We start from the raw sequence: 25,772 nt of genomic DNA on the forward strand, positions 1-25,772 counted from the left end.
ATTGTGGATAATATTGTGGACTATTATATTTTAATTGGCCCATACACACAGCCGTTGTTTCTGCGTAGGTGCATCTGGGCCAAAATTGAAGAGCTGCAAATGATGGTGCAGGTCCTATATGTGTCCTATAACTGTCCTCTATGTGTCCGCATTTGCAGTCCTATCAATTCATTTTTCATGTATAAGTCAGTGAAAACTACATCCGTGCTGTTTTTTGTGCAGGAGGCTTAAGGGGTGCAGCACACGACCGTGTTTCCCATGTGAAACCAGGACTGTATGTCAGCCAGATTTACCGGCTTGAGCGTCATGCTGAGAGTGGGACTCCAGGCAGTATAGTCATCTATGGTGCTAGGACTCCTGGCCCCCCAGCGACATTCTGCCCCGTATCAATTACAGTGCAAAACAGTATGTCGCTGGTTGTGTGCTGCTCCCCTAAGGCTGAGGCCCCATGTTGTGGAAACGCAGCATATTTGTTGCAAATTTTGCAGCATATTTTGAGCCAAAGCCAAGAATGGCTACAAAAAGAATGGGAAATATCTAGGAACCTTCTTATGTCTCCCTTCTGCTAAATCCACCCCTGGCATTGGTTCAGCAAAATCTGCAACAAAAGCTGCATTTCTGCAATGTGGGGCTTCAGCCTTAGGGTGGGTGTATTCACACTGAAAAAAAAGCCTCCCAATAAAGCCAAGGAGAAAGGAAACCGTGAGTATTTAGCACTGCTGTTGATGAATTTGCAGATAATTTTTGGAAGCTGAATGGGAGGCTTTTTTTCGGTGCTGAATCTCACGCGGATTCCACACCAAATTCAGCGCCATTTTCCTCCGTGTGAATGCACCCTTAGGGTGTTTCTTTTCAGTTGGTGACACACTGTGTACCCAGATGCGGCTATAGCCAAATCTAGTCCCCGGCACCAGTGCAGTCACCTTGGTATAAGTGTGACACCTATTAATTCCGGTTACCGTACTGCAAGGGATTAAATGTAGCTGAAATTAATCCATGTTTCACTTACAGAAAAGTGAAGGTACTGGCGGCTGGGGAATAGATGTAGCATCCAGGTACATTCTGTGACGCCCCCTACAGGTGTTACCTCACTCTGCTACCAGTCGCATACATTTACCACTAATTGGGATTGCACGTGTACTTACACTGCTTCTAATGGAAAAGAACATGTGTACCCAGGCAAATAGCGGTAAACATATGTGGCTGGGAGCGTCGTATGGCAGCACCTCTATGTTTCGGATTGTGCTATATGACTTCAGTATAGGGGTCGTCAGCCTTACAATTATTGCTCGGCACTCCGAGGACCTCATCTTTGATTTTTTTGGGTATGGGGGGGGGGGGGGGTTCGGTTATAACAGTCCATGGAGTCTCATCTTCCTCTTCGTTGGTGACTGCTATATGGGGAGGTGGGGGTGGGGGTGGGTGGGGCGGGTGTTTTGGGATAAATATAACAGTCCATGGAGTCTCATCTTCCTCTTGTTTGGTGACAGCTGGACACGTATTGGGCAGCGATCTCCACAGTGGCCTCTTCTTCTCCCAGTAGGATGTAGAGTTTCCTCTTCTCGTCTGCAGATATGAAGTCTGGGATGTGGGCAGAGAGTCTTTGGTAGTAGACGGCCCTCATAGCTGAGTATTTGGTGCAGTGTAGCAGGAAGTGGGTCTCGTCTTCTAGGGCCCCCTGGTCACAGTGCTGGCACAGTCTCTTCTCCCGTGGCTTGTACGTCTGTCTGTATCGCCCCGTCTCTATCTCTAGGTTGTGGGCGCTCAGTCTGTATCGGCTCAGGGTCTGTCTGTGCTTGGGGTGGCGTATTCTCTCCAGGTAGGTGGCCATGGTGTAGTCCCTTTGTAGGGATTGGTACACGGTGAGTTTCTTGGAGTTATTTATTTCGTTTCCCCATTCTTCAATGTACCGCTCTCTGTTTGCCTCTGTGGTCGCCTTTATTTCGGCCTTGGTTATCATCTGTTGGAGTTTTTGGTTTGGTGGTTGGCTGCTGTTTGGTTGTTGAATGTCTGGTTTGCTCAGGTGGCTTAGCCATGCTTGGTGGTGGTAGGAGTCAGGCTTGCTCCCCTGGATGTGTGCCTGGAAAGCTAGCGCCCTCTTCTGTATGGTGAGCCATAGGGGGAGTCTGCCTAGCTCTGCCCTGCAGGCTATGTTGGTGGTGTTGCGATGGACATGTAGCAGGTATTTGCAGAACTCCAGGTGGAAGTTCTCTGTTGGGCTGGAATCCCACCTTGACTGGTCTGGGTAGGTGGCTGGGCCCCAAACCTCACTGCCATAGAGAAGGATCGGGGAGATGACAGCGTCAAATATCTTCATCCAGACCCTCACCGGTGGTTTGAGGTGGTACAGTTGTCTTCTGATGGCGTAGAAGGTTCTGCAGGCTTTTGCTTTCAGGGTTTCTATTGCTGCTTTGAAGCTTCCTGATTGGCTGAGCTCCAGCCCCAGGTAGGTGTAGCTGTTGGTTTTCTCCAGTGTGGAGCCGTTCAGTGTGAATTGTGAGGTGGTGGAGGCTTTATTGTGGCCCTTCTTCTGGAATACCATGATTTTGGTCTTCTTCTGGTTGATGGGTAGGGCCCATGTGGTGCTGAATTTTTCCAGCACTGACAGGCTTTCTTGGAGGTCTTTCTCGGTGGGGGCCAGGAGTAGGAGGTCATCGGCGTATAGCAGGAACTTCACCTCTCGATTGTTCAGGGTGAGGCCTGGGGTTGGTGAGGCCTCCAGGGCTGTAGCCAGTTCATTGATATAGATGTTGAAGAGCGTTGGGCTCAGGCTACAGCCTTGTCTGACCCCTCGGGCCTGTTGGAAGTATGCTGTCCTTTTCCCATTCACCTTCACACTGCACTGGTTTCCGGTGTAGGAGCTCTTGATGACGTCGTACGTTCTTCCTCCTATTCCACTCTCTAGGAGTTTTAGAAGTAGGCCTGGGTGCCATACTGAATCAAACGCCTTCTTAAAGTCCACGAAGCAGGCGAATATCTTGCCTCTTCTGGTGTTGTGGACGTGCGTCTTGATGAGGCTGTGCAGGGTGTAGATATGGTCTGTGGTGCGGTGGTTTGGCATGAACCCTGCTTGGCTCTTGCTGAGGACCCCGTGTTGTGTGAGGAAGGTGAGGATTCTGTTATTGATGATGCTGTTGAACAGTTTCCCTAGCGTGCTGCTGACGCAGATCCCTCTGTAGTTGTTGGGGTCATATTGGTCCCCATTCTTGTAGATGGGGGTTATGAGCCCTTTGTTCCAGTCTTCGGGGAAGTGTCCAGCATTGAGCACGAGGGTGAATAGCTTTGCCAGTGCCGCGTGTATTGCTGGAGGGCTGTATTTGATCATCTCTGGTAGGATGCCGTCAGGGCCACTGGCCTTTTTGCCTTTCAGCACGGCAATTCTTTCCTGTATATGTTTTATGGTGATTGGCAAGTCCAGAGGGTTCTGGAAGTCTTTGATGACTTTCTCCATGTCCCTCAGTTTGGTGATTATCTGTTGCTGTTCTGGAGTTAGTTCTTCTTCTGGGATGTTTTTGTAGAGACCTCTGAAGTAGTTGAGCCAGATATTGCCATTTTGGATGTGGAGAGAGTTTTTCTTGGGCTTTGTGCCCATGTGGTGCCAGGTCTCCCAGAATGAGCTGTCCTGGAGGGAGTCCTCTAGTTGCTCAATTTTGTGGGAGAGGTATCTCTGTTTCTTCTCTCTGAGGGTGCCCTTGTATTGCTTGCATAGATTGCTGTAGGCTTCCCTCACCTCCTTGTTGTTGGGGTCCCTGTGTTTTTGGTTGGAGGCTGTTCTTAGGGTATGGCGTAGTGCTTTGCAGTCGCTGTCGAACCATTTGTGGGACTGTTTGTTGGTTTGTCTTATGGGTTTGGTTCGTTTCAGGCCTGCTAGTTCTGCTGTGGTCTGTAGGATGTACTTGAGATCCTTCACAGCTCTGGTGACTCCCTGTTGGTCTGGCTGATAGTTGTTTGTATGGAAGTTTGTGAGCAGTGTCTTGATTTCGGGTCGGTTGGTTGCGTTGCTATATTCTATGGCCTGGTGGTTGGCCCATTTGAAATGTCTTGGTAGGTTGTAGAGGCCGGACTGTTGGGGCTCATGTATGGGTGTTTTGTTCCTGGTTCTCATGTATAGTAGGATCTGGTTGTGGTCTGATAGATGGGAGTCAGGTGCGATTGTGAAGTCTTCAATGTCTGACAGGTCTGCGTCTGTAATGGCATAGTCCACCACGCTGTTGCCCACTTGAGAGTTTAGTGTGAAGCGTCCTCTGGGATCGCCTGTGGTACGTCCGTTTATTATGTACAGTCCTAGGCTTCGGCACATGTTCAGCAGTTGTCTCCCACTCTTGTTGACAATTCTGTCTTGGCTGTTTCTTCTTGTCTGTGTGGGTTCTGGGTGGTGGATCTCACTACCGTGCGTATGTGGGTTGTCGTCAGGAGGCAGGTAGTCTAACTCTGTGCCTGTCCTTGCATTCAGGTCTCCGCATATTAGTACTCTGCCTTTGGGTTGGAAGTGGACAGCTTCCCTTTGTAGGACCTCGTAAGTGTCGGGGTCGTGGTAGGGGGACCCTGGTGGGGGCATATATACTGCACAGAGATAGATGTCCTGCTGGCCGCTGAGGATGGAGCTGCTTATTTTTATCCATATGTGATTAGTTCCACGTTTGGTAGCTTTTACGTGTTCTTTGAGCTCCTCCTTGTACCATATTAGTATGCCTTCTGAGTGGCGGCCATGTTTGGTGGTCTTATTTTTCTGGGCGGGCACTGAGAATTCCTTGTAGCCCATGGGTGTTAGGGACTCGTCATCTGCCCGGGTCCATGTCTCTAGGAGGATTTGAATGTCTATGTTTTTTAGTCTGTCTATGAAGTCTGGATCTTTTGATTTAGATCCAAAGGCTGAGGCGTTCAGCCCTTGTATGTTCCAACTACTGATAGTTAGTGATTTCATCTTCAGTGTGTAAACCTTGTAATGAGCTGTCCTGCAGAGGACGGGCTGGGTTCTTGGTTGGTTGCAGTGTGGCCAGGTATTGGTTTATGTGCATTGCTGTTGTGGCCATTGTAGTAACCGCATGCTCTATTCTCTTTATTGTCTCTATGTTGGTGCTCTGGGTTGCTCTGGTTGGCTTTTTCTTGATAGGTGGCATCTTTGGGGGGTTCTGTCTTGGATATTGGCGGTTGTCGGGTATTATTTCCATGGTTCTTTGTCTTGTTTGTTGTCTAGGCCCGGGGGCTCTGTTGAGCACTAAGTCTTTGAATTCCTTCGCTAGGAGGCTGACGCCATGTTTATTGAGGTGTTTGTCATCATATAGGTGACGCTTATCTATGGAGGGGTGTTGTGCCAGGGTGATGCCTGATGTTTGTCTGATTCTGGTCGCCAGCTCTTTGTTGATCCCCATGATGGTAGCTTCAGAGATGTCTTCTCGTGGGAGCAGAGATGACAGGATGATACTACTGTCTGGGAACTGTTGCTTTGCTTTCTCTGCTAGTTGGACCAGTTGGCCTGCTGTCTGTTGGGGCTGGTCAGTGAGATCTTCTGTGCCTGTGTGTATGACAATGTGTTTCGGGGTAGTGAAGAAAGGCTTGCAAATGACGGTATTGGCTTTTTCAATGGTTGGGCTGTGGATTTTCTTGACTCTTTGCCGTGGGAAGAGCTTTCTTGTATTAATGTACTTGCCATTGGAGTCTATGATCAGGACTATATCTGGGTTTGAGGTTCTCGTTGTTTGGGTTCTCTCTGGCTCTATGTCTGGGGTGATGGGCAGTTCTGGGCTTTCTTGTGATGTGTGAGGCATTTCTGGCTTATTGATACCTTGATCAGAGTCTGTTGTGTTTTCCTCCCCCTCTTCCTTAGATCTTATCTCTTGTGTCTGTAGTTTCAGGCCTGATAACTCTTCCTTTAGTTCTGTGATTTCTTGTAGGCACTGCGTCATTTTATCCCACAGCTTGACATTCTCTTGCTGGCAGGCTGCTATCTCTTTTCTCAGATTTGTGTTTTCCTGGATAAGTTTGTGGATGGCTTTTGTGTCGCCATTTGTGCTGGACAGTTCGTTGACATTACAGTTTCTGTTATAATTGTGTTTATAGATAGTAAAATCTCTCTCCAGCCGGGATACAATCTCTGTGAGGGACTCTACTGAGAGGTGTGAGGAGTCGGGGGAGGGCTTGTGTACTGGCAGTGTTGGGGGATGTCACGGGTAATTCACCTGAGTCAGTGGGTGATCCTGTGTCTGTGCCCCTTTTTAGTTGTGCCTGATTCTTGATTTCTGGGAATTTTTCTATATATTGGTGAAGCCTATCTTCTCTTCCTTGAATCATTAAAGTCCCATTATTAAAAATGGTTGTTGTGAGAATCACTTCGCCGGCCCCTTGTGGGTTTTTTATTCTGATTGTTATTTTGCCTGTATCCGCCTCTTCTGTTGTTGTACTCTTGTAGCAGTCACATATTGCATGCTGCCAGGCTCTTATATAATCGGTGTGCATAATGAGGTTAGTCATTCTTTGGTTTGATGTGTAATCAGCAAACAGGGTCTCAGCATGGGCTTTGAGGAGATCTTTCTTTGCATTTTTCTTTTCATTGGCACTCATGTTATCAGGGTATGTAATCTGTAGAGTGGCCTGCCCCCCACTGTGTACAGAGACAGTGCTCTTCGCATAACAGTCAATGTCCTCTGTTGGCTGCATTGCTTCTTTCACACCTTCTGGGATGCCTGACCCCCTGCTGTGCTGGGACCTTGTCCTAGGTTCTATGGAGCTCATACTAGGTTCATCTAAGAATTCCATATTATAATCTCCCAGGTTCCCAAAATCTGAGGGTGTCCCCGATTTCTTATGGGATTAGCCAAGTGATGGCCCTACCTTCTGTGATGTGGGATCCTGGGGTCAGATGTGATGTTCCTGTTGCATTCAGCCAGTCTGAGGTCTGTAGGAATCTTCTCTTGTATTTTAAAATCCTTTTTCTGTTCTTATTTCATTTTTCTCTTGGGATGTTTTTAGTCTCGCTTAGTTATGTCTTCCATGGAGCCGATATTTCCTGGTTTTCGTCTTGCAGGTAGCTCAATTACAAGGTTTTACTTTGATGAAAGTCAGGAGCTCATGTTGGGAGATGCTTACACTCCAGTAGTCAGTAGTACTATACTATAGTATATAAAATTATGGGATGCATCAAAAGAGGTAAAGATTCTCATGACAGGACATAGTTATGCCTCTATACAAATCACTGGTATAGTATGAAATTTTGAGCCCCTGTATACATGAAAGATATAATCAAACTTAAAAAAGTGCAACCAAAATGAGTAGGGGAATGGGTGATTTTCAACCTTTTTTGAGCCGCGGCACACTTTTTACACTTAAAAAATCCCGGGGCACACCACCAACCAAAATGGCACAAAATGACACTAAAACAGTACATATTATACATATAGTTAATAATATAGATTCTAAATGGTTGATTCTTTGGTTGAAATAAACTGCAGCAAAATCTGCAACAAAAACGCTGCATTTATGCAACGTGGGGCCTCAGCCTTACGCCTCCTGCATACAAGTGGCATGCATGTGGTTTTCACTGATATAAATATTAAAAAATAAGTGACAGGGCCACAAATGCAGACAGATATAGGGTATATATAGGACAGATATAGGGTACGTATAGGACAGATATAGGACCTGCTCTATAATTTTCAGCTCTTCAATTTGGCCCAGATACACAGCCACAAAAAGAATGGCTGTATATATGGGTCCTTAGAAATGTATAGGTCTGTACTTTTATCCAAAGTTGTGTATAAAAAGTCTGGTCATGTATATTACAGGTTACAACTCAATGTGCCTCATATTAATAGCAGTGAACCCCATCATGTCCCTCACATTAACCCCCTGTGTGCTTTACATAAAGGATACTGATATGTGAGACATATGGAGGTAATAATTAAGTAAATATCTTCATTATATAGTACCCCCATATGTCACACATGTTATTAACTCTTATGTGAGCCACACAGGGGTTAATATGAGGGACATGATGGGGTTAATTGCTATTAATGTGAGGCACATGGAGTTACTAAAACTAAAGTAATAACCCCAAATGCCTGACATTCATAAGAATAGTTACTAACCTGGTGTTTTTTTTTACTTTCACTTTGTTCAGCTTCCTCTCTTCCTCTCCTATTCAGGGCTGCAGACGGCAGGAGCTCCTCACGTGTAGCACCAGGTCCAAGGAGCCCTTATCCTGTGCAGTGAGAGGCTCATCTCTGATTGGTGGGCAGGGAGAGAAGGGGGCGTGTCCTACACCTCAGCTCTAGCAGAGCAGTGAAGGGACGCTCCGTCTACATTTACAAGTACACGAACGTCGGGGACTGGCTGCTGTGCCAGCAAAATAGGTCTCCCGTGCCAATCTTGGCACGCGTTTGGGGAATTTTCCCCGCGGCACACCCGACCATGTGTCACGGCACACTGGTTGAAAATCACTGGACTAGAGTACAACGATAGATTAACAAACTTGGGGTTATTCAGATTAGAGAAAAAGACTTCTACGGGGAGATGTAATAATAATGTACAAATATATGAAGGGACAACAAAGAACGTTCTAATGATCTTTTTACTCCTAGACCAGTGGCAGTGACAAAGGGACATCCTCTACATCTGGAGGAAAGAAAGTTTCACCAGCAACATAGAAGGGGATTCTTTACAGTAAGAGCAGCGGGGCTATTGAACTCTCTATCCCAGGAAGTGGCGATGGTGGATTCATTGAACAAGTTCAAAGAGGGCCTAGATGCCGTTCTCGCACAGAACAATACTTCGGGTTATGGATTCTAGATTTTAAGGACATATTGATCCAGGGTTTTTATACTGACTGCCACATTGGAGGAGTCTGAAAATAATTTTTTACCCTAAAATGGGGCAATTAGCGTAAGCCTCATGTTTTGTTTTGTTTTTGCCTTCCTCTGGATCAACACTGTAGGGGATTGTAAGAGGTTATAGGTTGGACTTGATGGACTGATGTCTTTATCCAACCTCATCTACTGTGTAACTATACGTAAAGTTTGTATCCTGGAAAATGGAGCCTCTCAAAAAAAAATAAAAAAATAAAAAAACAAAACGTGCGCAGAACGACACTTGTGCTGTTACAGTGTTTTCTTGCTTTTTCCCGTTTACTCCATTTATAATGCTTGATGACACTGTGCCAATTCATTCAATAGTTACTGGTTTATGACGTGCATAAAAAATGATGCAGTAACATCACAAAGTGGATTACATTATTTATCTGCCCAGGCAATTTCATTTTTCATTTCACCAGACACTGGCCTTACATCACGTGGTCTTATGATATAAATTCTTTAATGAATACCTCCTGAATTCTACGTTCCATTTTCAATTAATTTAATCTAAACAAATGGAAACAATTTAGTTAAGTAAATGAAGCAGATGAGACCTGAAGGCCAATGGGAAATTACATATATAAGAAGCTTGAAGGTAATCACTTTACAAGGTGACATCAAGGAAATAGATAGTGAAGCTGGTTTATAGTTAAGATGCTATACAAAAGACACAGGATCTAGCAAATGAAATGTATTAAAATTTCAGTTCAAGATAGGTCAACTTGCAAAACAGAAAAATAGCTTCCATGTATATGGCTTTAATACACTAAAATGATGGCACTGCACTGAGTGGCTGCCTCGATACAGAGCTCCAAGCTGAGAATAACCTTTATCTTCCTTTTCACTCTTTTTGTCTGTATCTTCAAGAATCCTCTAACCAAGTAAATTAGCACTATGAATCAGCTGCTATAAATCGAACGGAAGACCCTGTGGAGTATTTTTTTTTTCCTTTTGTTTCTATTGTTAAGCATGGACAAGACTCAAGACCTGAATCAGCTGGAGTTTTCCTGTTTGCACATGTGCCTGTTACCATCCCCCCAGGAGCTAAGGACAGCATGGACACCATGCGGAATGGAGGAGAAACCTACATGGAAGTGTGGACTTCTTCTTTCAAGGAGATGATTTGTGGCGCCTATTGCTGATGTGTGAAGATGCCTACAGCTGACTGGTATTTCTTTCTTTTACTGTAGACACGTGGGACTCTGTTACAGCCTGGGAACATACCATCACCCACCTACCCCATGAGTTTATGGAAGCTTGGCAAGAGAGCAGCACCCTGTCTACCTGGATGGCTTCAGACTTCTTTGGGCAGTAGAAAACAGTGGTAAGAAGAAAGGAGGAGGGCTTGTGATGGACAACATTTGGGGCATTTCTTTTGTGGTTAATGGACAATAGCGCTGATGCAAGATACCGAACTATCAGCTGTGAGCATGAGATCTCAATACCCACCAAAGAACTACCACATGTTATCATGATAGCTGCCTATGTCCCCCACCTCTGCAAAAATGTTTCTGCCTGTTATATCTACATGCTGTGACCCCCTCCTCATGTCCTCGGTCGGGCTGTATTAACATCACTCCACACAGAGAACTAAATGATCCTGCAGTGTGTCTATGTTTCTTTCTTTTTAGTTGCTATGATTCCTAGGATTTCTCTATCTGCCATGAGCTAGTTTGTATTTTCTCTCTTGTTATATACTACTGTACCATCCATGAAACTGTATCACTGAAATTTCCCCATTGTGGGACTATTAAAGTATTATCTTATCTTTAAGGCAAGACATTTTCTTCAATGAGTATCATTTATAAGTTATTTCACTGGTATAGTCTGTTACCTTAGAATAACTAAGGTCCAATGTACCCTCATAATTATCATGTGAATATAAAATATTTGTCAAGACAGAAGATTCCAAATTTGGTGAAGTAGTCTTATGACCACTCCACATAACATTGCTTACAGAGATTCATGACGGAACATAAATTACCCTCAACATCCAAATCTCATCAAAGGTAACATTACTAATCAACTATAGAATCAATAACTTGTTAGCATTTATTAGATTTTAGAACCTATATAGGTTTTAATTTTGGAAAACTGGATATATTCAATAGTAGTAAATGAATCAGCACAAAAACCAAGAGAATGCTATCCAAAAAGCTTTGCTGCGATTATGTCTCACAAGCAAGGGACCAAAGGCTAAATTAAAATAGATAGCCTCTATTTTCTGTAATTTGCCTAACAGATGAGCTCAGCTGTTAATTCTCACTTCCTTCACTCAAACTTTCAATCACTCACACCAGCTCAAGTGGAGTTCATCACTTCTTGGTCTTGTTTTCTCTTTGCCCTCCTTGTTACTGGGCAGGATATATACACTGGCCGGAGGGAAATTTCTTCTCTTTGGACATCGGTACAGCATATCCAGCAGGGCAGAAGTTCTCTTTCGTCACTTTTTCTTACTGTTCAGCATTATAATGCACATTCTCCCTTACTAAGTTGGGAGTTTGTATCCGTCCCCTTGTGGGGATTGTTTGCATGTTTTTCCCTGCCTCATTTTCCTTGTATGTGGGCAGCCTTTATCCTTTGTTACTGGTTATAGCAGTAGTATTACAAATCCACTGAGACAGATAGTTAGATCTATGTAAAATATATTGCTCTGTATTTTACTCTTGCTGTTTTCTATTATGGGAAGAATATGCAAATCTGACTTCCATGATGTAATTAGGAAGACAGAGCCTCAGTCATGCAGCCCAATAGGTGGCGCTCCCTTTAACATCATGCCCGACCTTCTCAGAAGCCTTTGTTTGCAATGATGTTGGGATTTTACTAGGTAGTCTCTCAGCCAAGGACAGCTGTTATTGCATCTCGTCATCTTGAGAGGCGCAGCGTAGAGAGGACTGACCTGGCAGAAGTGAGAGGCCAAGCTGACGAGATGCATCGAAACAGCTGTCCTTGGCTGAGAGACTACCTGGTAAAATCCCAACATCATTGCAAACAAAGGCCTCTGAGACGGTCGGGCATGATGTTAAAGGGAGCACCACTCTGTCTTTCTAATTACATCATGGAAGACAGACTTGCACATCCTCAGTGAGCGCCCTCTATTGGTGTGCACACTTGAGGCACTGACATCCTTATTACATCATGGAAATCAGATTTGCATATTCTTCCCATGTTCCCTTGCACAGTGGAGCGCTAATGGCTTAATAAGACTCCACACACCTCAATGGTGGTCTCTCCCTTTGGAGTGACGATATCCCCCAACCCTGTTTTCTACTAGGTAAGCTTTTTTTGCAATCTAAGGTATCTCCTTTTACTTTGGAGATTAATTCCTGCTCTTCCTCTCTAATGAATTTCTCTGTTCCTTGCAGAAACAGCTGGATCTAATGGGAGAGAATCTGGTGGAAAAAGCCTATATCCAAGAGTAGCCATTTAACTTGCAAAAGATTGTGATATTCCTCTTCCTAATGCTATACATTTAAACGTTGCCATCAATGTGACCCTAGACATACCAAGGGACAGTTATTCTAGGAAGTAGTAGTCTGGGGAAAAGATGGTGTCACACCTTCTCTGACGAAGTAGTAGTGGTTTCATCCAGAATCTAATATTTCTTATCCAAGACCTCGACCGAACAGGACCACTTGCTTGATTTGCAGGATAACTGGGCAATAGATTCCTGGAACTTTTCTCTTTCATGGATTCCTGTACATGTTGTTTCCTAGGCATGCAGGACTATCTTCTTTGGAAAAATCAGTAGGACAGAATTTCTGTGCAATTCTGCAACTCATTATACTTCCCGTGCTTCTGAATTGAAAGCTGTTCCTACCTCTCACTATGTATGTAGTACAGGCTAGGAGTACAGGACTCTGTAAAATATTTCATATAACACTAAGGAGCTACCTAAATTATTTACATAAATATCCCTGGTTGAAAATACAGTTGTGATTGGAATATTTAAATCATATATTATACAGCTGCATATAACTATCCTAATCTCAGGTGTGTTTTCAACCAGTTATATTTCTGAAAATATAATTTAGATAGCACTGCAGCCTTAGTGACATATAAAATAAGAGAATCTCCTCTTTAATAGGACTCTAAAAGCAAGCTTGTACGTGTTATAATGTCTTATATGACTTTGAGCTGTAAGGGGTTGCTTCTGAAGCCTATACTATACGCAATATGTGGCCTGAAGCGGTTGGTTCCATGTCATATTTAGTGGAGAGTGCTTGTAACTGCAACTTAGCTTCCATTGACTTCAAATGGTAGCTGAGCTGCAGTACTGGTACTCGGCTACTATACAAGGACTGATGCTATTTGCTTCCAGATCTGTGCTGTGAATAGTATAGGCATTGGAAGCACACCCGTACAGCCGATACACCATAAAGACAGTCAACAAAAATCTAAATCTTGGACAAATCGTTTGAAATCGTATGTTAGAAAAAACCTTTACTAACCTTTGTCCCAATTAAAAATATTCATATGCCATCTACATTGTAAGGTGTATTAGCAGCTCAAAGACAATATAAAACATTTCAACTTGATTATATAAACCACCATTAAACGGTAATTCCACTTTGATGTATCATCTGTAATGCCAGCAACACATATTCCCCAAGACCACAGACCTGTGACATTTTTACAATAGTCGAAGCTTCAGATAGCCACCATTTGTAACCTCAGAAAGGATACGTGCAAGTCATGCACCAGGGACATAGCTAACGCTAAGCATAGCAGGACGTTGGAGAGTTTAGCTACCGAATATGAATAGCAGCACCTCATCATCCTGCAAACTAAATCCAGTATACAGAGAGGGTACATTTGCCATTTTCTTGGAGTCACTTCTGAGCTTGAAATTTTTGCATTCCTGGCCACCTGACATTCCACATCTAATGGCATCATGAGGAATGGCAGCCATTTTGGATTTTCAGCCCCGGACTTCTGCAGTCCTTGCTCTTCCTCTGGTGCAAAAACATCCTGTAGTTGCTCCCCTGGGTAGCAGGAGCACATGGGGTGCATTTCTAGAGTACATACTCTGTAAATGCCCCCCTTTTGGGTGTTTTCAGTGCTGTTTTGGACCGTTGCAGTGTTGCTTGCTCTTAGCATAGCACATTTTATTGCTCCTCTGGGACACTGAACTTTTTGCATAATTGCTACTCTCTTGCATATACAAGTTCCCCACCCCCCAGTGATAGGGTGCTAGGATACTCCTGCTTTGATCCTTATGGTCAGGCACTCTGTGGACTTTGCTCTTTAGCCCCATAGCAGTTATGAGGGATTCCTCAGAGTGGATGGGAGGCTTGTTCTTCCAGTGCCTCTATCGTGGAAGGCAGCGCCACCTATACTTCTGCAGCACCTGCTGAGGTACCTCAATCACTTTGAAACTAGCTTTGTGGCAGCTATAATGGATACTAGACCTTCCCTTACTACCAACATTGATGAGATCAGTGTCAGATTTGGGTCTCCTTAATCAAGATCTTCAGAATTTGTGTCAGCATGTCACTCATGTTAAGGACTTTAGCTCTTACTGAGGGCAGAGGACCAGAGACCAGGTGAATTTGCAGAAACTTGGCTGAAAACAGTCTTGCTAGACGCAACACAAAGATCTCTCCTTGCTCACCTTCTCAGCGTTAAAGATAAACAAATTTGGCCATGCAGCTGGCTTGCTGGGAGATACGAGAATACCTGTTTCCATCTTCCATGAACTTTTCGCAGGAATGAAGATACAATAGAGCACCAAAGAGTTCAGTAATGTATGTGATCCTAATATGTAAACAATGCAAATACTGGCACAAAACAGACCCCAACCTCATTTCAGTTTTTTTCACTATGATACAAAGGCGGAAGTCAAATATGACAGCTGCATACACACTGCTAATTTAGAGAATTATTTAGAAACACACAAGGTAGATATAGCCCAGTTAGAAGGAGAATTACAGATAAAGTCTCATTTGTTGATATTACTATATGACATAATTGCAGATCTCTAAAATAATAATAATGGGTGTTGGCACTTACATTCAAAAGGATTTTTTCCATTGATATATTAGAAATGCAACTGAAGTTTTCGATGAAGTTCCTTGTTGCAGAAAACACTCTGAGAACTTTCTCATCTGCTCCGGACACAAATTGGAATCTTCCAACCATTGCAATACACTGCATATCATATCCATGAACTTGAGGCCTTGCTATTTCATGCCAAGTGACCTATTGAAAAGAAAAGAAATTGGCATGTAATGTACACAAAACTGTCAGCCAAACTCCCCCCTTTTACCTCGGAGCCAATGATTTTACTAAACTACTGCATTTACAGGAAAAATAAAAAAGGTAGAGATGCAAAGAAAAGGGTATCCACTATGTCTCTGGCTATCTGCTTCTTTGCAGGATAGCAAAGTGTGCACTTGCCATATTTTCCTATCCTGCAAGAAAACAAACAAAAATGTTGTTTTTTAGTGACAAATTGGTGGGCTGGCTTAGCCTGTGTAATACACCCCTAAGGACAGCAACACGCTCTCTAAATTAACAGTGTGCTTAAGATTTCCATACAGAGAACAGACACAGATAAAGCACTGTTATAGCCCTTATCAGGGCTCAGCAACCAAATTCACAGAGCTATTATTCTTTTCTCTTTGCTGTGATTAATGACTAAGGCTGGTCTTACACGGCCGTAGTGTAAGTCCGCAAATGGTCTGCAATTGAGGGTTTTCAGTTGCGGACACATTATATTCAATGCGGCCTTTTACACCACCGGATACTTTATCCGTGGTGTGGCCAGGCCGCAACCATGGTCCGCAATTTATAGAACATGTCCGTAATGGCTGTGAATTGCAGCACTGCACGGACTCGCCCATAGAACTCTATGGGCGAGTGCGGCAGGACACGGACGTCTGCGGAGTCTATGTTGCCTATCAGCAACTAGTGTTGCTGATCAGCAACTAGTGTTGCTGATCAGCAACTTGCGGACCGTACATTCAATACGGTAGTGTAAGATCAGCATAGCCCAGACCAGTTGGCTGGGGATAGGGACTGAGTAAGACAAACACAGCTGTATCTGACAAATGAAGCAAGATAAGCAAATCAATGTATTGGCTAAAACAGTTCAGTAAGCCCAAGTTTAAATATTATCTGTCTAAAGGAGGCTTCCACACAAACTCTACAGGGGGAGACAGAAGCTTCTGTCACTAACTATTGAAGAGTAGACAGTTCCTATCACACAGTTATGGTGAAGGAGGTCACAGTTCAGCCCCTGACTGTACTCAACCACAACCTTGTACCGCCAGAGGGAAACATTCTGAAATTACCGGCACTGATATCTCTAGCACCGAGCAAACACTGGGAAAGCAGACGGTGAATTCAGAACACTGTCGACTTTCTAGCGTTATACAGTATAAAAACACATTCATGAGAACATAAAAAGTCCTCTTTAAGAAGCAGGGTTCTCCTCTACTTTGTGTGTATTGTGTAGAAGAAATCACAACAGCTTGTTTCCACTTAGCTCAGCGAGAACTGTAAATTTCAAAACACAGACTGCAAAAGGGAAAAAAGGCTAAAAAATGCTAAATATCAAGTCATACAATGAGCAGAAATTGTGTTACTCGCCATGTACAAGCACTGTAATTAAAGGGATTCTATCATTTGAATCCTATTTTTTAAGACTAATACGTAGGAGTAGACTTAAAGGCTATTCTTCTTTTACCTTTAGAAGTCTTCTCCGTGCCGCCGTTCAGTAGATATCCCGTTTTTTTCGGTATGCAAATGAGTTTTCTCGCTGTGTAAGCGGCCACAAGGAAATGGCCACGGACATGCGCAGTCGGCTCTACCCACTGGCAGAGCAGACTGCACATGTGTGATATTTAAATACAGAAGAAACCATTGGAAGAAGACATCAGGGAGAGGTATGCCAGAAGAAGATGGAGGCCATCACTGGAGAGTTTTCTCACAGCACTGGGGACGCCCCCAGTGCTGTTTGAGCGCAGGGGACCTCACGCAGTACTGCGAGAAAACTCATTTACATACTGAAGAAAACCAGGATATCTACCGAACGGCAGTGTGGAGAAGACTTCTAAAGGAAGGAGAAGATTAGCCTTTAAGGCTATTCCAAAGAGTCTTAAAATATTGGATTCAAATGATAGAATCCCTTTAATGCAAAGGTTGTTGAAGGACTAGTGGACATTAAAATACCACATTGACACTAGTAAAGGGCTTTTGTCAACTTTGCCCAAATCTGTTAGCTTAAAATTCTTTGTCATTATTATATCCTATGGCTACATTTCATCTTTATCAAGGGTGCGCCATGTAAATAAATATTACATATGATCACTGAGAAAGTGCTGGATAAGCACAGAGGAAGCTGCTTGTAACTCTCAAATCCAAGAGAAACACTATTCTACGCATACTTTTGTATAGCTTATGAATTTATAAAAATAATGGATCATTTATGTTGAATCTTCTACGTGCTAACAGCAGGCACATTAGGATGACCATCCCCTGACGAAGGCGACACGCCGAAACACGCGTCGGGCGGTCGGCCTGGGCATTTCCATCACTTTTTGTCACTCGATCACTTTCTACATGGGTAAGCAATTTAGTTACGATGTGTGATTCATTATCAAATTCTTTCGATCTCATCATTGTGCCTACCTAGAGCAAGGGCTGCAGCTCAGCACTGCATGGTGGCTGGTACTATTAGTCTATTTTTTGGGTCAGGTAGTTAAACTTGTACCTTTGAGCACTTGCTAATCCTATCCCTATGTAGACGCAGGGTCATTTGTACATGCTTGTTTAACCAGCCATAAGGATTTTGCCAAACACATGTGTGTAATTACTTTGTTGCCATCTATTCCCTTTGCCTTGTAAGCACTTCAAACTCCGAGATAACTGAATTAAAGTGAGTTATTATATATGGATTTTTAAGGACAGTAATTATACCCATGTATTACTGTTATAAAGATGTAGTACAATATATTAACATTATTGGGATTTATAATCTATCCCAGTGCTGACCTCTAGCGGGAATTTGCCTGTATTCCTGTTGTTTATCCTTGTTTTATATACAACTAGCTGGTACCCGCGACTTCGTCTGCGGTGATTGTAGAAGTGGGTAAATACAGGCGCGGGTAAGGTTTTAGTACTGTGTATAAGGTCTGGGATATGAACTGTAACTGTGTATCTTGTTTCTGTAATTCAGAGAGCACATGAGACTTTTGTGTTGAAGGTAACTTGTATTTCAGCTGCTATACGGTGTTCTGAGAAACTGTACATAGTGTCTTTGGGACAGAGGTATTTCAGGTTAATATACTTCGATATACGACATTGTATAATTTGTTATTTTGTGCCAGTACATGTAAGTTTTGGGCACAGGATACTCTTGAGCAAGCAACATAAAGTCTGGCCCTGTGCATGACAGTTTAGTAACTCCATGTGCCTCTTATTAATAGCAATTAACTCCATAATGTCCCTCACATTAACCCCTGTGTAAGAGTTACTGATAGAGATGAGCGAGTACTGTTCGGATCAGCCGATACGAACAGCACGCTCGCATAGAAATGAATGGACGGAGCCGGCACGCGGGGGGTTAAGCGCGCCAGCTACGTCCAAGCGGAAGTACCAGGTGCATCCATTCATTTCTATGGAGCGTGCTGTTCGGATCGGCTGATCCGAACAGTACTCGCTTATCTCTAGTTACTGATATGTGAGAGACTTGGAGGTAATAATTAAAGAGGACCTTTCACCACTTTTGGGCACATGCAGTGTTATATACTGCTGGAAAGCTGACAGTGCGCTGAATTCAGCGCACTGTCGGCTTTCCCGATCTGTGCCCGGTGTAAAGAGCTTACGGTGCCGGTACCGTAGTGCTCTATGGTCAGAAGGGCGTTTCTGACAGTTAGCCAGGAACGTCCTTCTGCCTCGCGGCGCCAATCACGCTGTGCTGTGGAGCGGGGAGGAACTCCCCCCTCCCGCTCCTGATAATGCTCGTCTATGGACGAGTACTGCGAGCAGAGGGAGGGGGCGTTCCTCACCGCTCCACAGCACAGCGCGATAGGCGCCGCGAGGCAGAAGGACGTCTCTGGCTAATGGTCAGAAACGCCCTTCTGACCATAGAGCACTACGGTACCGGCACCATAAGCTCTTTACACCGGGCACAGATCGGGAAAGCCGACAGTGCGCTGAATTCAGCGCACTGTCAGCTTTCCAGCAGTATATAACACTGCATGTGCCCAAAAGTGGTGAAAGGTCCTCTTTGGGTGCATTCAGACTACGTAACGCCGGGCGTGTATGAGAGCCGTACACGCCGGCATTACGGCAGACTGCCGAACACTTCCCATTCACTTCAATGGGAGCGCTCGTAAACGCCGCTGTTACGAGCGCTCCCATTGAAGTGAATGGGAAGTGTTCGGCAGTCTGCCGTAATGCCGGCGTGTACGGCTCTCATACACGCCCGGCGTTACGTAGTCTGAATGCACCCTTTAAGTATCTTCATTATTGAGGTCTTTTATTAGTACCTCCATATGTCTCACATATTAGTAACCTTTATATGGGGCACACAGGGGTTAATATGAGGGACATGATGGGGTTTATTACTATTAATGTGAGGCACATGGAGTTACTAACACTAAACCAATAACCCCAAATGCCTGACATTAATGAGAATAGGAACTAAAGGAAGGGACCTGTGTGTTTCTTACTTTGTTTGCTAGCAGCTTCCTGTCCTCCTCGGGGAATGTTTGCAGGGTGCAGATGGCAGGAGCTATCACTATAGCAGGCAGAGACTTGAGCGATTAAGCTCCACACCCTGGGTTTCCTGCACCCCTCTCAAAGGGGAGTGTCCTTATGCCTCAGCTCTAGCAGAGCACGGACTTCATTTAACTCTTGCAGGTCCTGTGCTGCTGGCATGCCAGTGAAATATGGCAGGAGTGCCACTCTTGGCATGTGTGCCAGGGGTTGCTGACCTCTGCTGTAGAGGGTAATATGAATTTTGTGGCTTGCTATGGTCCAAAGTGTGTGAGATTGCAGAGATAGTGATGTGAGTTTGGGTTTTGTGGGGCTCCTGGGAAAAATGTATGTGCGCTATTGTGACGAAAAGTAGCCTATTGCGCAATCCAGTGTAGTGACTATGTTTGTGGAAAATTTCAGAAAAATCGGTGGAGCGGTTTTTGCGTGATTGACCGCCAAACATCCGAACATCCAAAGTCACAAACTCACAAACATTTCACATTTATAATATTAATAGGATAGAGAGATATATATATATATATATATATATATATATATATATACACAGTCCTATGAAAAAGTTTGGGCACCCCTATTAATCTTAATCATTTTTAGTTCTAAATATTTTGGTATTTGCAACAGCCATTTCAGTTTGATATATCTAATAACTGATGGACACAGTAATATTTCAGGATTGAAATGAGGTTTATTGTACTAACAGAAAATGTGCAATATGCATTAAACCAAAATTTGACCGGTGTAAAAGTATGGGCACCTCAACAGAAAAGTGACATTAATATTTAGTAGATCCTCCTTTTGCAAAGATAACAGCCTCTAGTTGCTTCCTGTAGCTTTTAATCAGTTCCTGGATCCTGGATAAAGGTATTTTGGACAAACAATTCAAGTTCAGTTAAGTTAGATGGTCGCCGAGCATGGACAGCCCGCTTCAAATCATCCCACAGATGTTCAATGATATTCAGGTCTGGGGACTGGGATGGCCATTCCAGAACATTGTAATTGTTCCTCTGCATGAATGCCTGAGTTGATTTGGAGCAGTGTTTTGGATCATTGTCTTGCTGAAATATCCATCCCCGGCGTAACTTCAACTTCGTCACTGATTCTTGAACATTATTCTCAAGAATCTGCTGATACTGAGTGGAATCCATGCGACTCTCAACTTTAACAAGATTCCCGATGCCGGCATTGGCCACACAGCCCCAAAGCATGATGGAACCTCCACCAAATTTTACAGTGGGTAGCATGTGTTTTTCTTGGAATGCTGTTTCTTTTTGGACGCCATGCATAACGCCTTTTTTTTTTATAACCAAACAACTCAATTTTTGTTTCCAAAATGAAGCTGCCTTGTCCAAATGTGCTTTTTCATACCTCAGGCAACTCTATTTGTGGCGTACGTGCAGAAACGGCTTCTTTCTCATCACTCTCCCATACAGCTTCTATTTGTGCAAAGTGCGCTGTATTGTTGACCGATGCACAGTGACACCATCTGCAGCAAGATGATGCTGCAGCTCTTTGGAGGTGGTCTGTGGATTGTCCTTGACTGTTCTCACCATTCTTCTTCTCTGCCTTTCTGATATTTTTCTTGGCCTGCCACTTCTGGGCTTAACAAGAACTGTCCCTGTGGTCTTCCATTTCCTTACTATGTTCCTCACAGTGGAAACTGACAGGTTAAATCTCTGAGACAACGTTTTGTATCCTTCCCCTGAACAACTATGTTGAACAATCTTTGTTTTCAGATCATTTGAGAGCGGGCTGTCCATGTTCGGCGACCATCTAACTTAACTGAACTTGAATTGTTTTGTAGAAAGAAATGGTCCAAAATACCTTCATCCAGGATCCAGGAACTGATTAAAAGCTACAGGAAGCGACTAGAGGCTGTTATCTTTGCAAAAGGAGGATGTACTAAATATTAATGTCACTTTTCTGTTGAGGTGCCCATATTTTTGCACCGGTCAAATTTTGGTTTAATGCATATTGCGCATTTTCTGTTAGTACAATAAACCTCATTTCAATCCTGAAATATTACTGTGTCCATCAGTTATTAGATATATCAAACTGAAATGGCTGTTGCAAACACCAAAATATTTAGAACTAAAAATGATTAAGATTAATAGGGGTGCCCAAACTTTTTCATGGGACTGTATATATATATATATATATATATATATATATATATATATATATACACACACACACACATATATATATGTATATATTTTGATAAAAACTTTTGTATGTTTTCATATGTTGAGTGTATATTGATTACCTCATCCTCTTTCTTTCTTGCAGCAGGTTAGAGACCAGAAACAAATAAGTTGTATGAGTTACAGTTCTGTGAGAAAATGTTCACTAAAATCATTGATTTACCGTATATACTCGAGTATAAGCCGACTCAAATATAAGCCGAGGCCCCTAATTTTACCACAAAAAAACTGGGAAAACTTATCGAATCGCGTATAAGCCGAAGGGGAAGGGGGGGGGGGGGGGGGATTCAGCCTGGCTGAATATAGGGTATCTGCAGTGCTCCTATTAACCCCTTCCCGACGGAACAGGAGCACTGCAGATACCCTATATTCAGTAGACCGGGCACTTTCAGACACAGGGATACCTAATGTGTATATGTTTCACAGTCATTTTCTACTTTTATATGTATTCTAAGGAAAGGAGTGATTTAGAACATTTTATTTTTTTATTTTTTAAATTCTTTTTTTTTTTTTTCACTATATTATGTGAGTTTCTATACATTACTATTGCAGATGGTCATAGATTTTTTTTTTCTTGCTTGACTCAAGTATAAACCGAGGGGGGCTTTTTCAGCACAAAAACTGTGCTGAAAAACTCGGCTTATGCTCAAGTATATACGGTATTTCCTTGTTCAGTTTGGCTTTACTTCAGGCAGTGGTCCCATTAGATCCATATAAAAACTAATGTACACAGCTCTATTATAGATTGGTGTTGTACTACACCCATATACTATATATATATATATATATATATGCCTATAGGCCCTTACTGTACCTCTGTATGCCACTGATTTTACATGTTTTTTTCAAACAGATTCATAATAAAACCATAAAGAAAGAAAACTGTGGCATGGTGTTTTGCATTCCTTGTGATGGAGGTAGTTATTGGCCAAGAGAGCCACATGGAGAAACCATAGCCTTGATAGAAAGTCAGAGAAAGGCCATGGGCTGGAACACATTTATACAACAAGCCCTGCAGCTCTGGTTTTACTAACTGGTGGAGGTGACAGCAAGCAGATCACCACCAATGGCAACTTTTGATTTGATGGTCGAAAGATGTGGAAGCTACTTAGAAGGATCTGTTACGTGGTTGTATCAGAGGCTGTAACCAGATTCCTGCTAATGGAGCACAACAATAACAAGGCTGCTCATACTGCAGCCCCACAAAGGTGCCCCTCGGAGCCAAAATAAAAAGTCACATCATTACATTTTATTTGTTTTAGATGACTAGCTCCTCATGCTGTCTTGTTGCCTAGCAACAAGCCTGGTTCTTTCACAGACCTACTGAATAGATTTTTCAGGCAACAAACAGTTATTCAGCACATTATTCTTATATATTTATTTTCTTACAGCCGCAAATCACACTTTGTCAGGCAAGGTAAACCCAAACAAATAAAAATACACAGATTTTTGTTTATTTTCTATGCACATTTGCCTAATGAGTCAGGAAGAATAATCACAAACAACAGTGCCTAACACAATATCAGGTTTTATTACAGTACTAAGGGACTATACCATCGGTTCTAGAAAATATATATATATATATATATAAATATATATATATATATATATATATATATATTTTATTACTAGAATACTAATGTTTTTTTTCTAATGCACCAGGTAGTATAAAACTTGCACATCACAGATCTCTGAAAGAAATGTGTAATAGCTATTGGTGTTCTAAAACTACAAGTTTGAGAATAACAAAATGGTCTGTAGCATTCAAGAGTTATTCCCATCTTAATCTCCTATCTATACTGGTAGCTTATTTGAATTGAAGAGTTTCCCTACAGATATTGATGTAGAAATGCTGCTTTGTTTGCCTGTTATGTGTGAACTTATTCCTCCCATTGTTTGCCCAGCGTTTCCATAACACCGGATCTGTGTGATAGGACAAGTGACATCACTCACTGCTTGCACTGTTATCTATAGCTCTGCAGGACAATCAGTTCAGTTAATCACAGTTTGCTTATAAAGCCCAGTGTTATCTCTATATGTAACCACACAGATAACACGGAGTCCCTTCTCTACAAGCATCTGTATATTATCTGATCTGCATTTATATTAGATTTCTAGCATCAAAAGTATTGTGATACCTTCATAGTGTCCTGTTCAGCAAGCTGGGAGGGTAGGATGGGAATATAGGAAGTGAGAAGAAGAGACAGCAGGCAAAGCTATTGAAACAGGGAGATGGAAAAATCCCTTTAAAGGGGTTGCCTAGCATTATAAAAAGTTAAATGTACTTTAATGCTCAATACTGCCCTGTTGACAAAATTTCATATCCAATCCCTTGGGTAATGGGAACAAGATGACCTGACAGTTCATCCCTCTCACACAATCGGTAGTATGTGAGCAACAGGGCTATAGAGAGGAAATCATCATTATCAGCTTTTCATCCAAAGGAAGTTAGGGAATTAGAGCTGGGAAATTAATCGCAAAATTATAGAAAATGTAAGTCTAATGGATGTAAACTTGCTCACATCTATTTTGCATAAATGCCATCCTGTCTCACACTGCCACTGGCAAAAAGATAAGTCACTAACTGTATTCCTTCTTTCACTAACTCTTCTTCTTGCACACATAGAAGGCCTACAAACCTCATTAATATTTACCGTGTTCCTTCTCCTCATCTCTCCCCCGTCTCTTAACTGCTCTCTCTAGAACGCCCACTCAGTGTGTAACAAACTAGAATATATTAAAGACTTATTCCTTAGTAAATCCCTCAGCCTGCTCGCCCTTACTGAAACTTGGATCCAGCAGCTAGATACAGCCTCCCCTGCTGCTCTGTCTCATGGTTGCCTACAATTCTCACATACCTCTAGGCCTGATAATAGGCAGGGTGGTGGGGTAGGCTTACTCCTGTCGCCACAGTGCATTTTTTTAGTCTATTCCACCGGTACCCTCACTCACATTCCCTTCATTTGAACTCCATGCGATCAGACTTTTCTGTCCAGTTTCCTTTACGTGTAGCCGTGATCTACCGTCCACCCCTACCAATTTTTGGACCACTTTGCTTCTTGGCTTCTCCACTTTTTATCGAATGAAATGAATACCCTCATCATGGGTGACTTTAACATTCCTATTGACACCCCTGTCTCCCCAGCTGCCTCACAGTTTCTCTCAATAACCACTTCTTTTGGTCTTTCACAATGTTCTTCTTCTGCCACACATGATTGATCTTGTTTTCCATTGACTCCTCACAGTTTCTAAATTTACTAACTCTTCTCTGCCACTCTCTGATCATAACCTTCTATCTCTCACCATCACTGCTCTCTCCCCTTCACAAGGTACACCAATCCAACACACATATAGGAATTTGCATGCTATCAACGCCCAGCACCTCTCAGATACTCAACAGTCCTCTCTGTCCCCCATCTCTCAATCTCCTGTCCCAATCTGGCCACCAGTCACTATAATGAAACCCTTAAAAATGCACTGGATGACGTGGCTCCCCTCCACTCGTAAAATCCCACATAGGAGGCAGCAACCCAGGCACACGCCACAGACACGTTTTCTTCAGCGATGCTCTAGATGTGCCGAACGTCTGTAGAGAAAAATCACATTCACCTGCAGATTTCCTCCACTTCAAATTTATGCTTAACACACATAGTTCTGCCCTTTACCTCGCCAAACAAGGCTATTTCACTGCTCTCATCTCTTCTCTTTCCAGCAACCCTAAAAGGCTTTTTGAAACTTTTCACTTCTTACTCACACCCAAGTTGCAGACGCCATGCACAGACCTTAGTGCTGATGACCTGGTCACTTATTTCCATGATAAAATTGATAAGATCCGTCAGGAAATACAGTCCTATGAAAAAGTTTGGGCACCCCTATTAATCTTAATCATTTTTAGTTCTAAATATTTTGGTGTTTGCAACAGCCATTTCAGTTTGATATATCTAATAACTGATGGACACAGTAATATTTCAGGATTGAAATGAGGTTTATTGTACTA

General features: G+C 42.9%; 1 protein-coding gene across 1 annotated transcript in view; it reads right to left on the reverse strand.

The window, feature by feature from the left end:
• Positions 1-25,772, reverse strand: part of ELP2 (elongator acetyltransferase complex subunit 2) — a 116,299-nt gene that overhangs the window by 23,920 nt on the left and 66,607 nt on the right. Inside the window, exon 13 of the mRNA XM_075271001.1 lies at positions 14,859-15,047. Within this exon, the coding sequence (XP_075127102.1) occupies positions 14,859-15,047 (189 nt within the window). The remainder of the gene's footprint in view (positions 1-14,858; positions 15,048-25,772) is intronic.

Source organism: Leptodactylus fuscus, chromosome 4 (assembly GCF_031893055.1).
Source record: "Leptodactylus fuscus isolate aLepFus1 chromosome 4, aLepFus1.hap2, whole genome shotgun sequence".
NCBI classification, from domain to species: Eukaryota; Metazoa; Chordata; class Amphibia; order Anura; family Leptodactylidae; genus Leptodactylus; species Leptodactylus fuscus.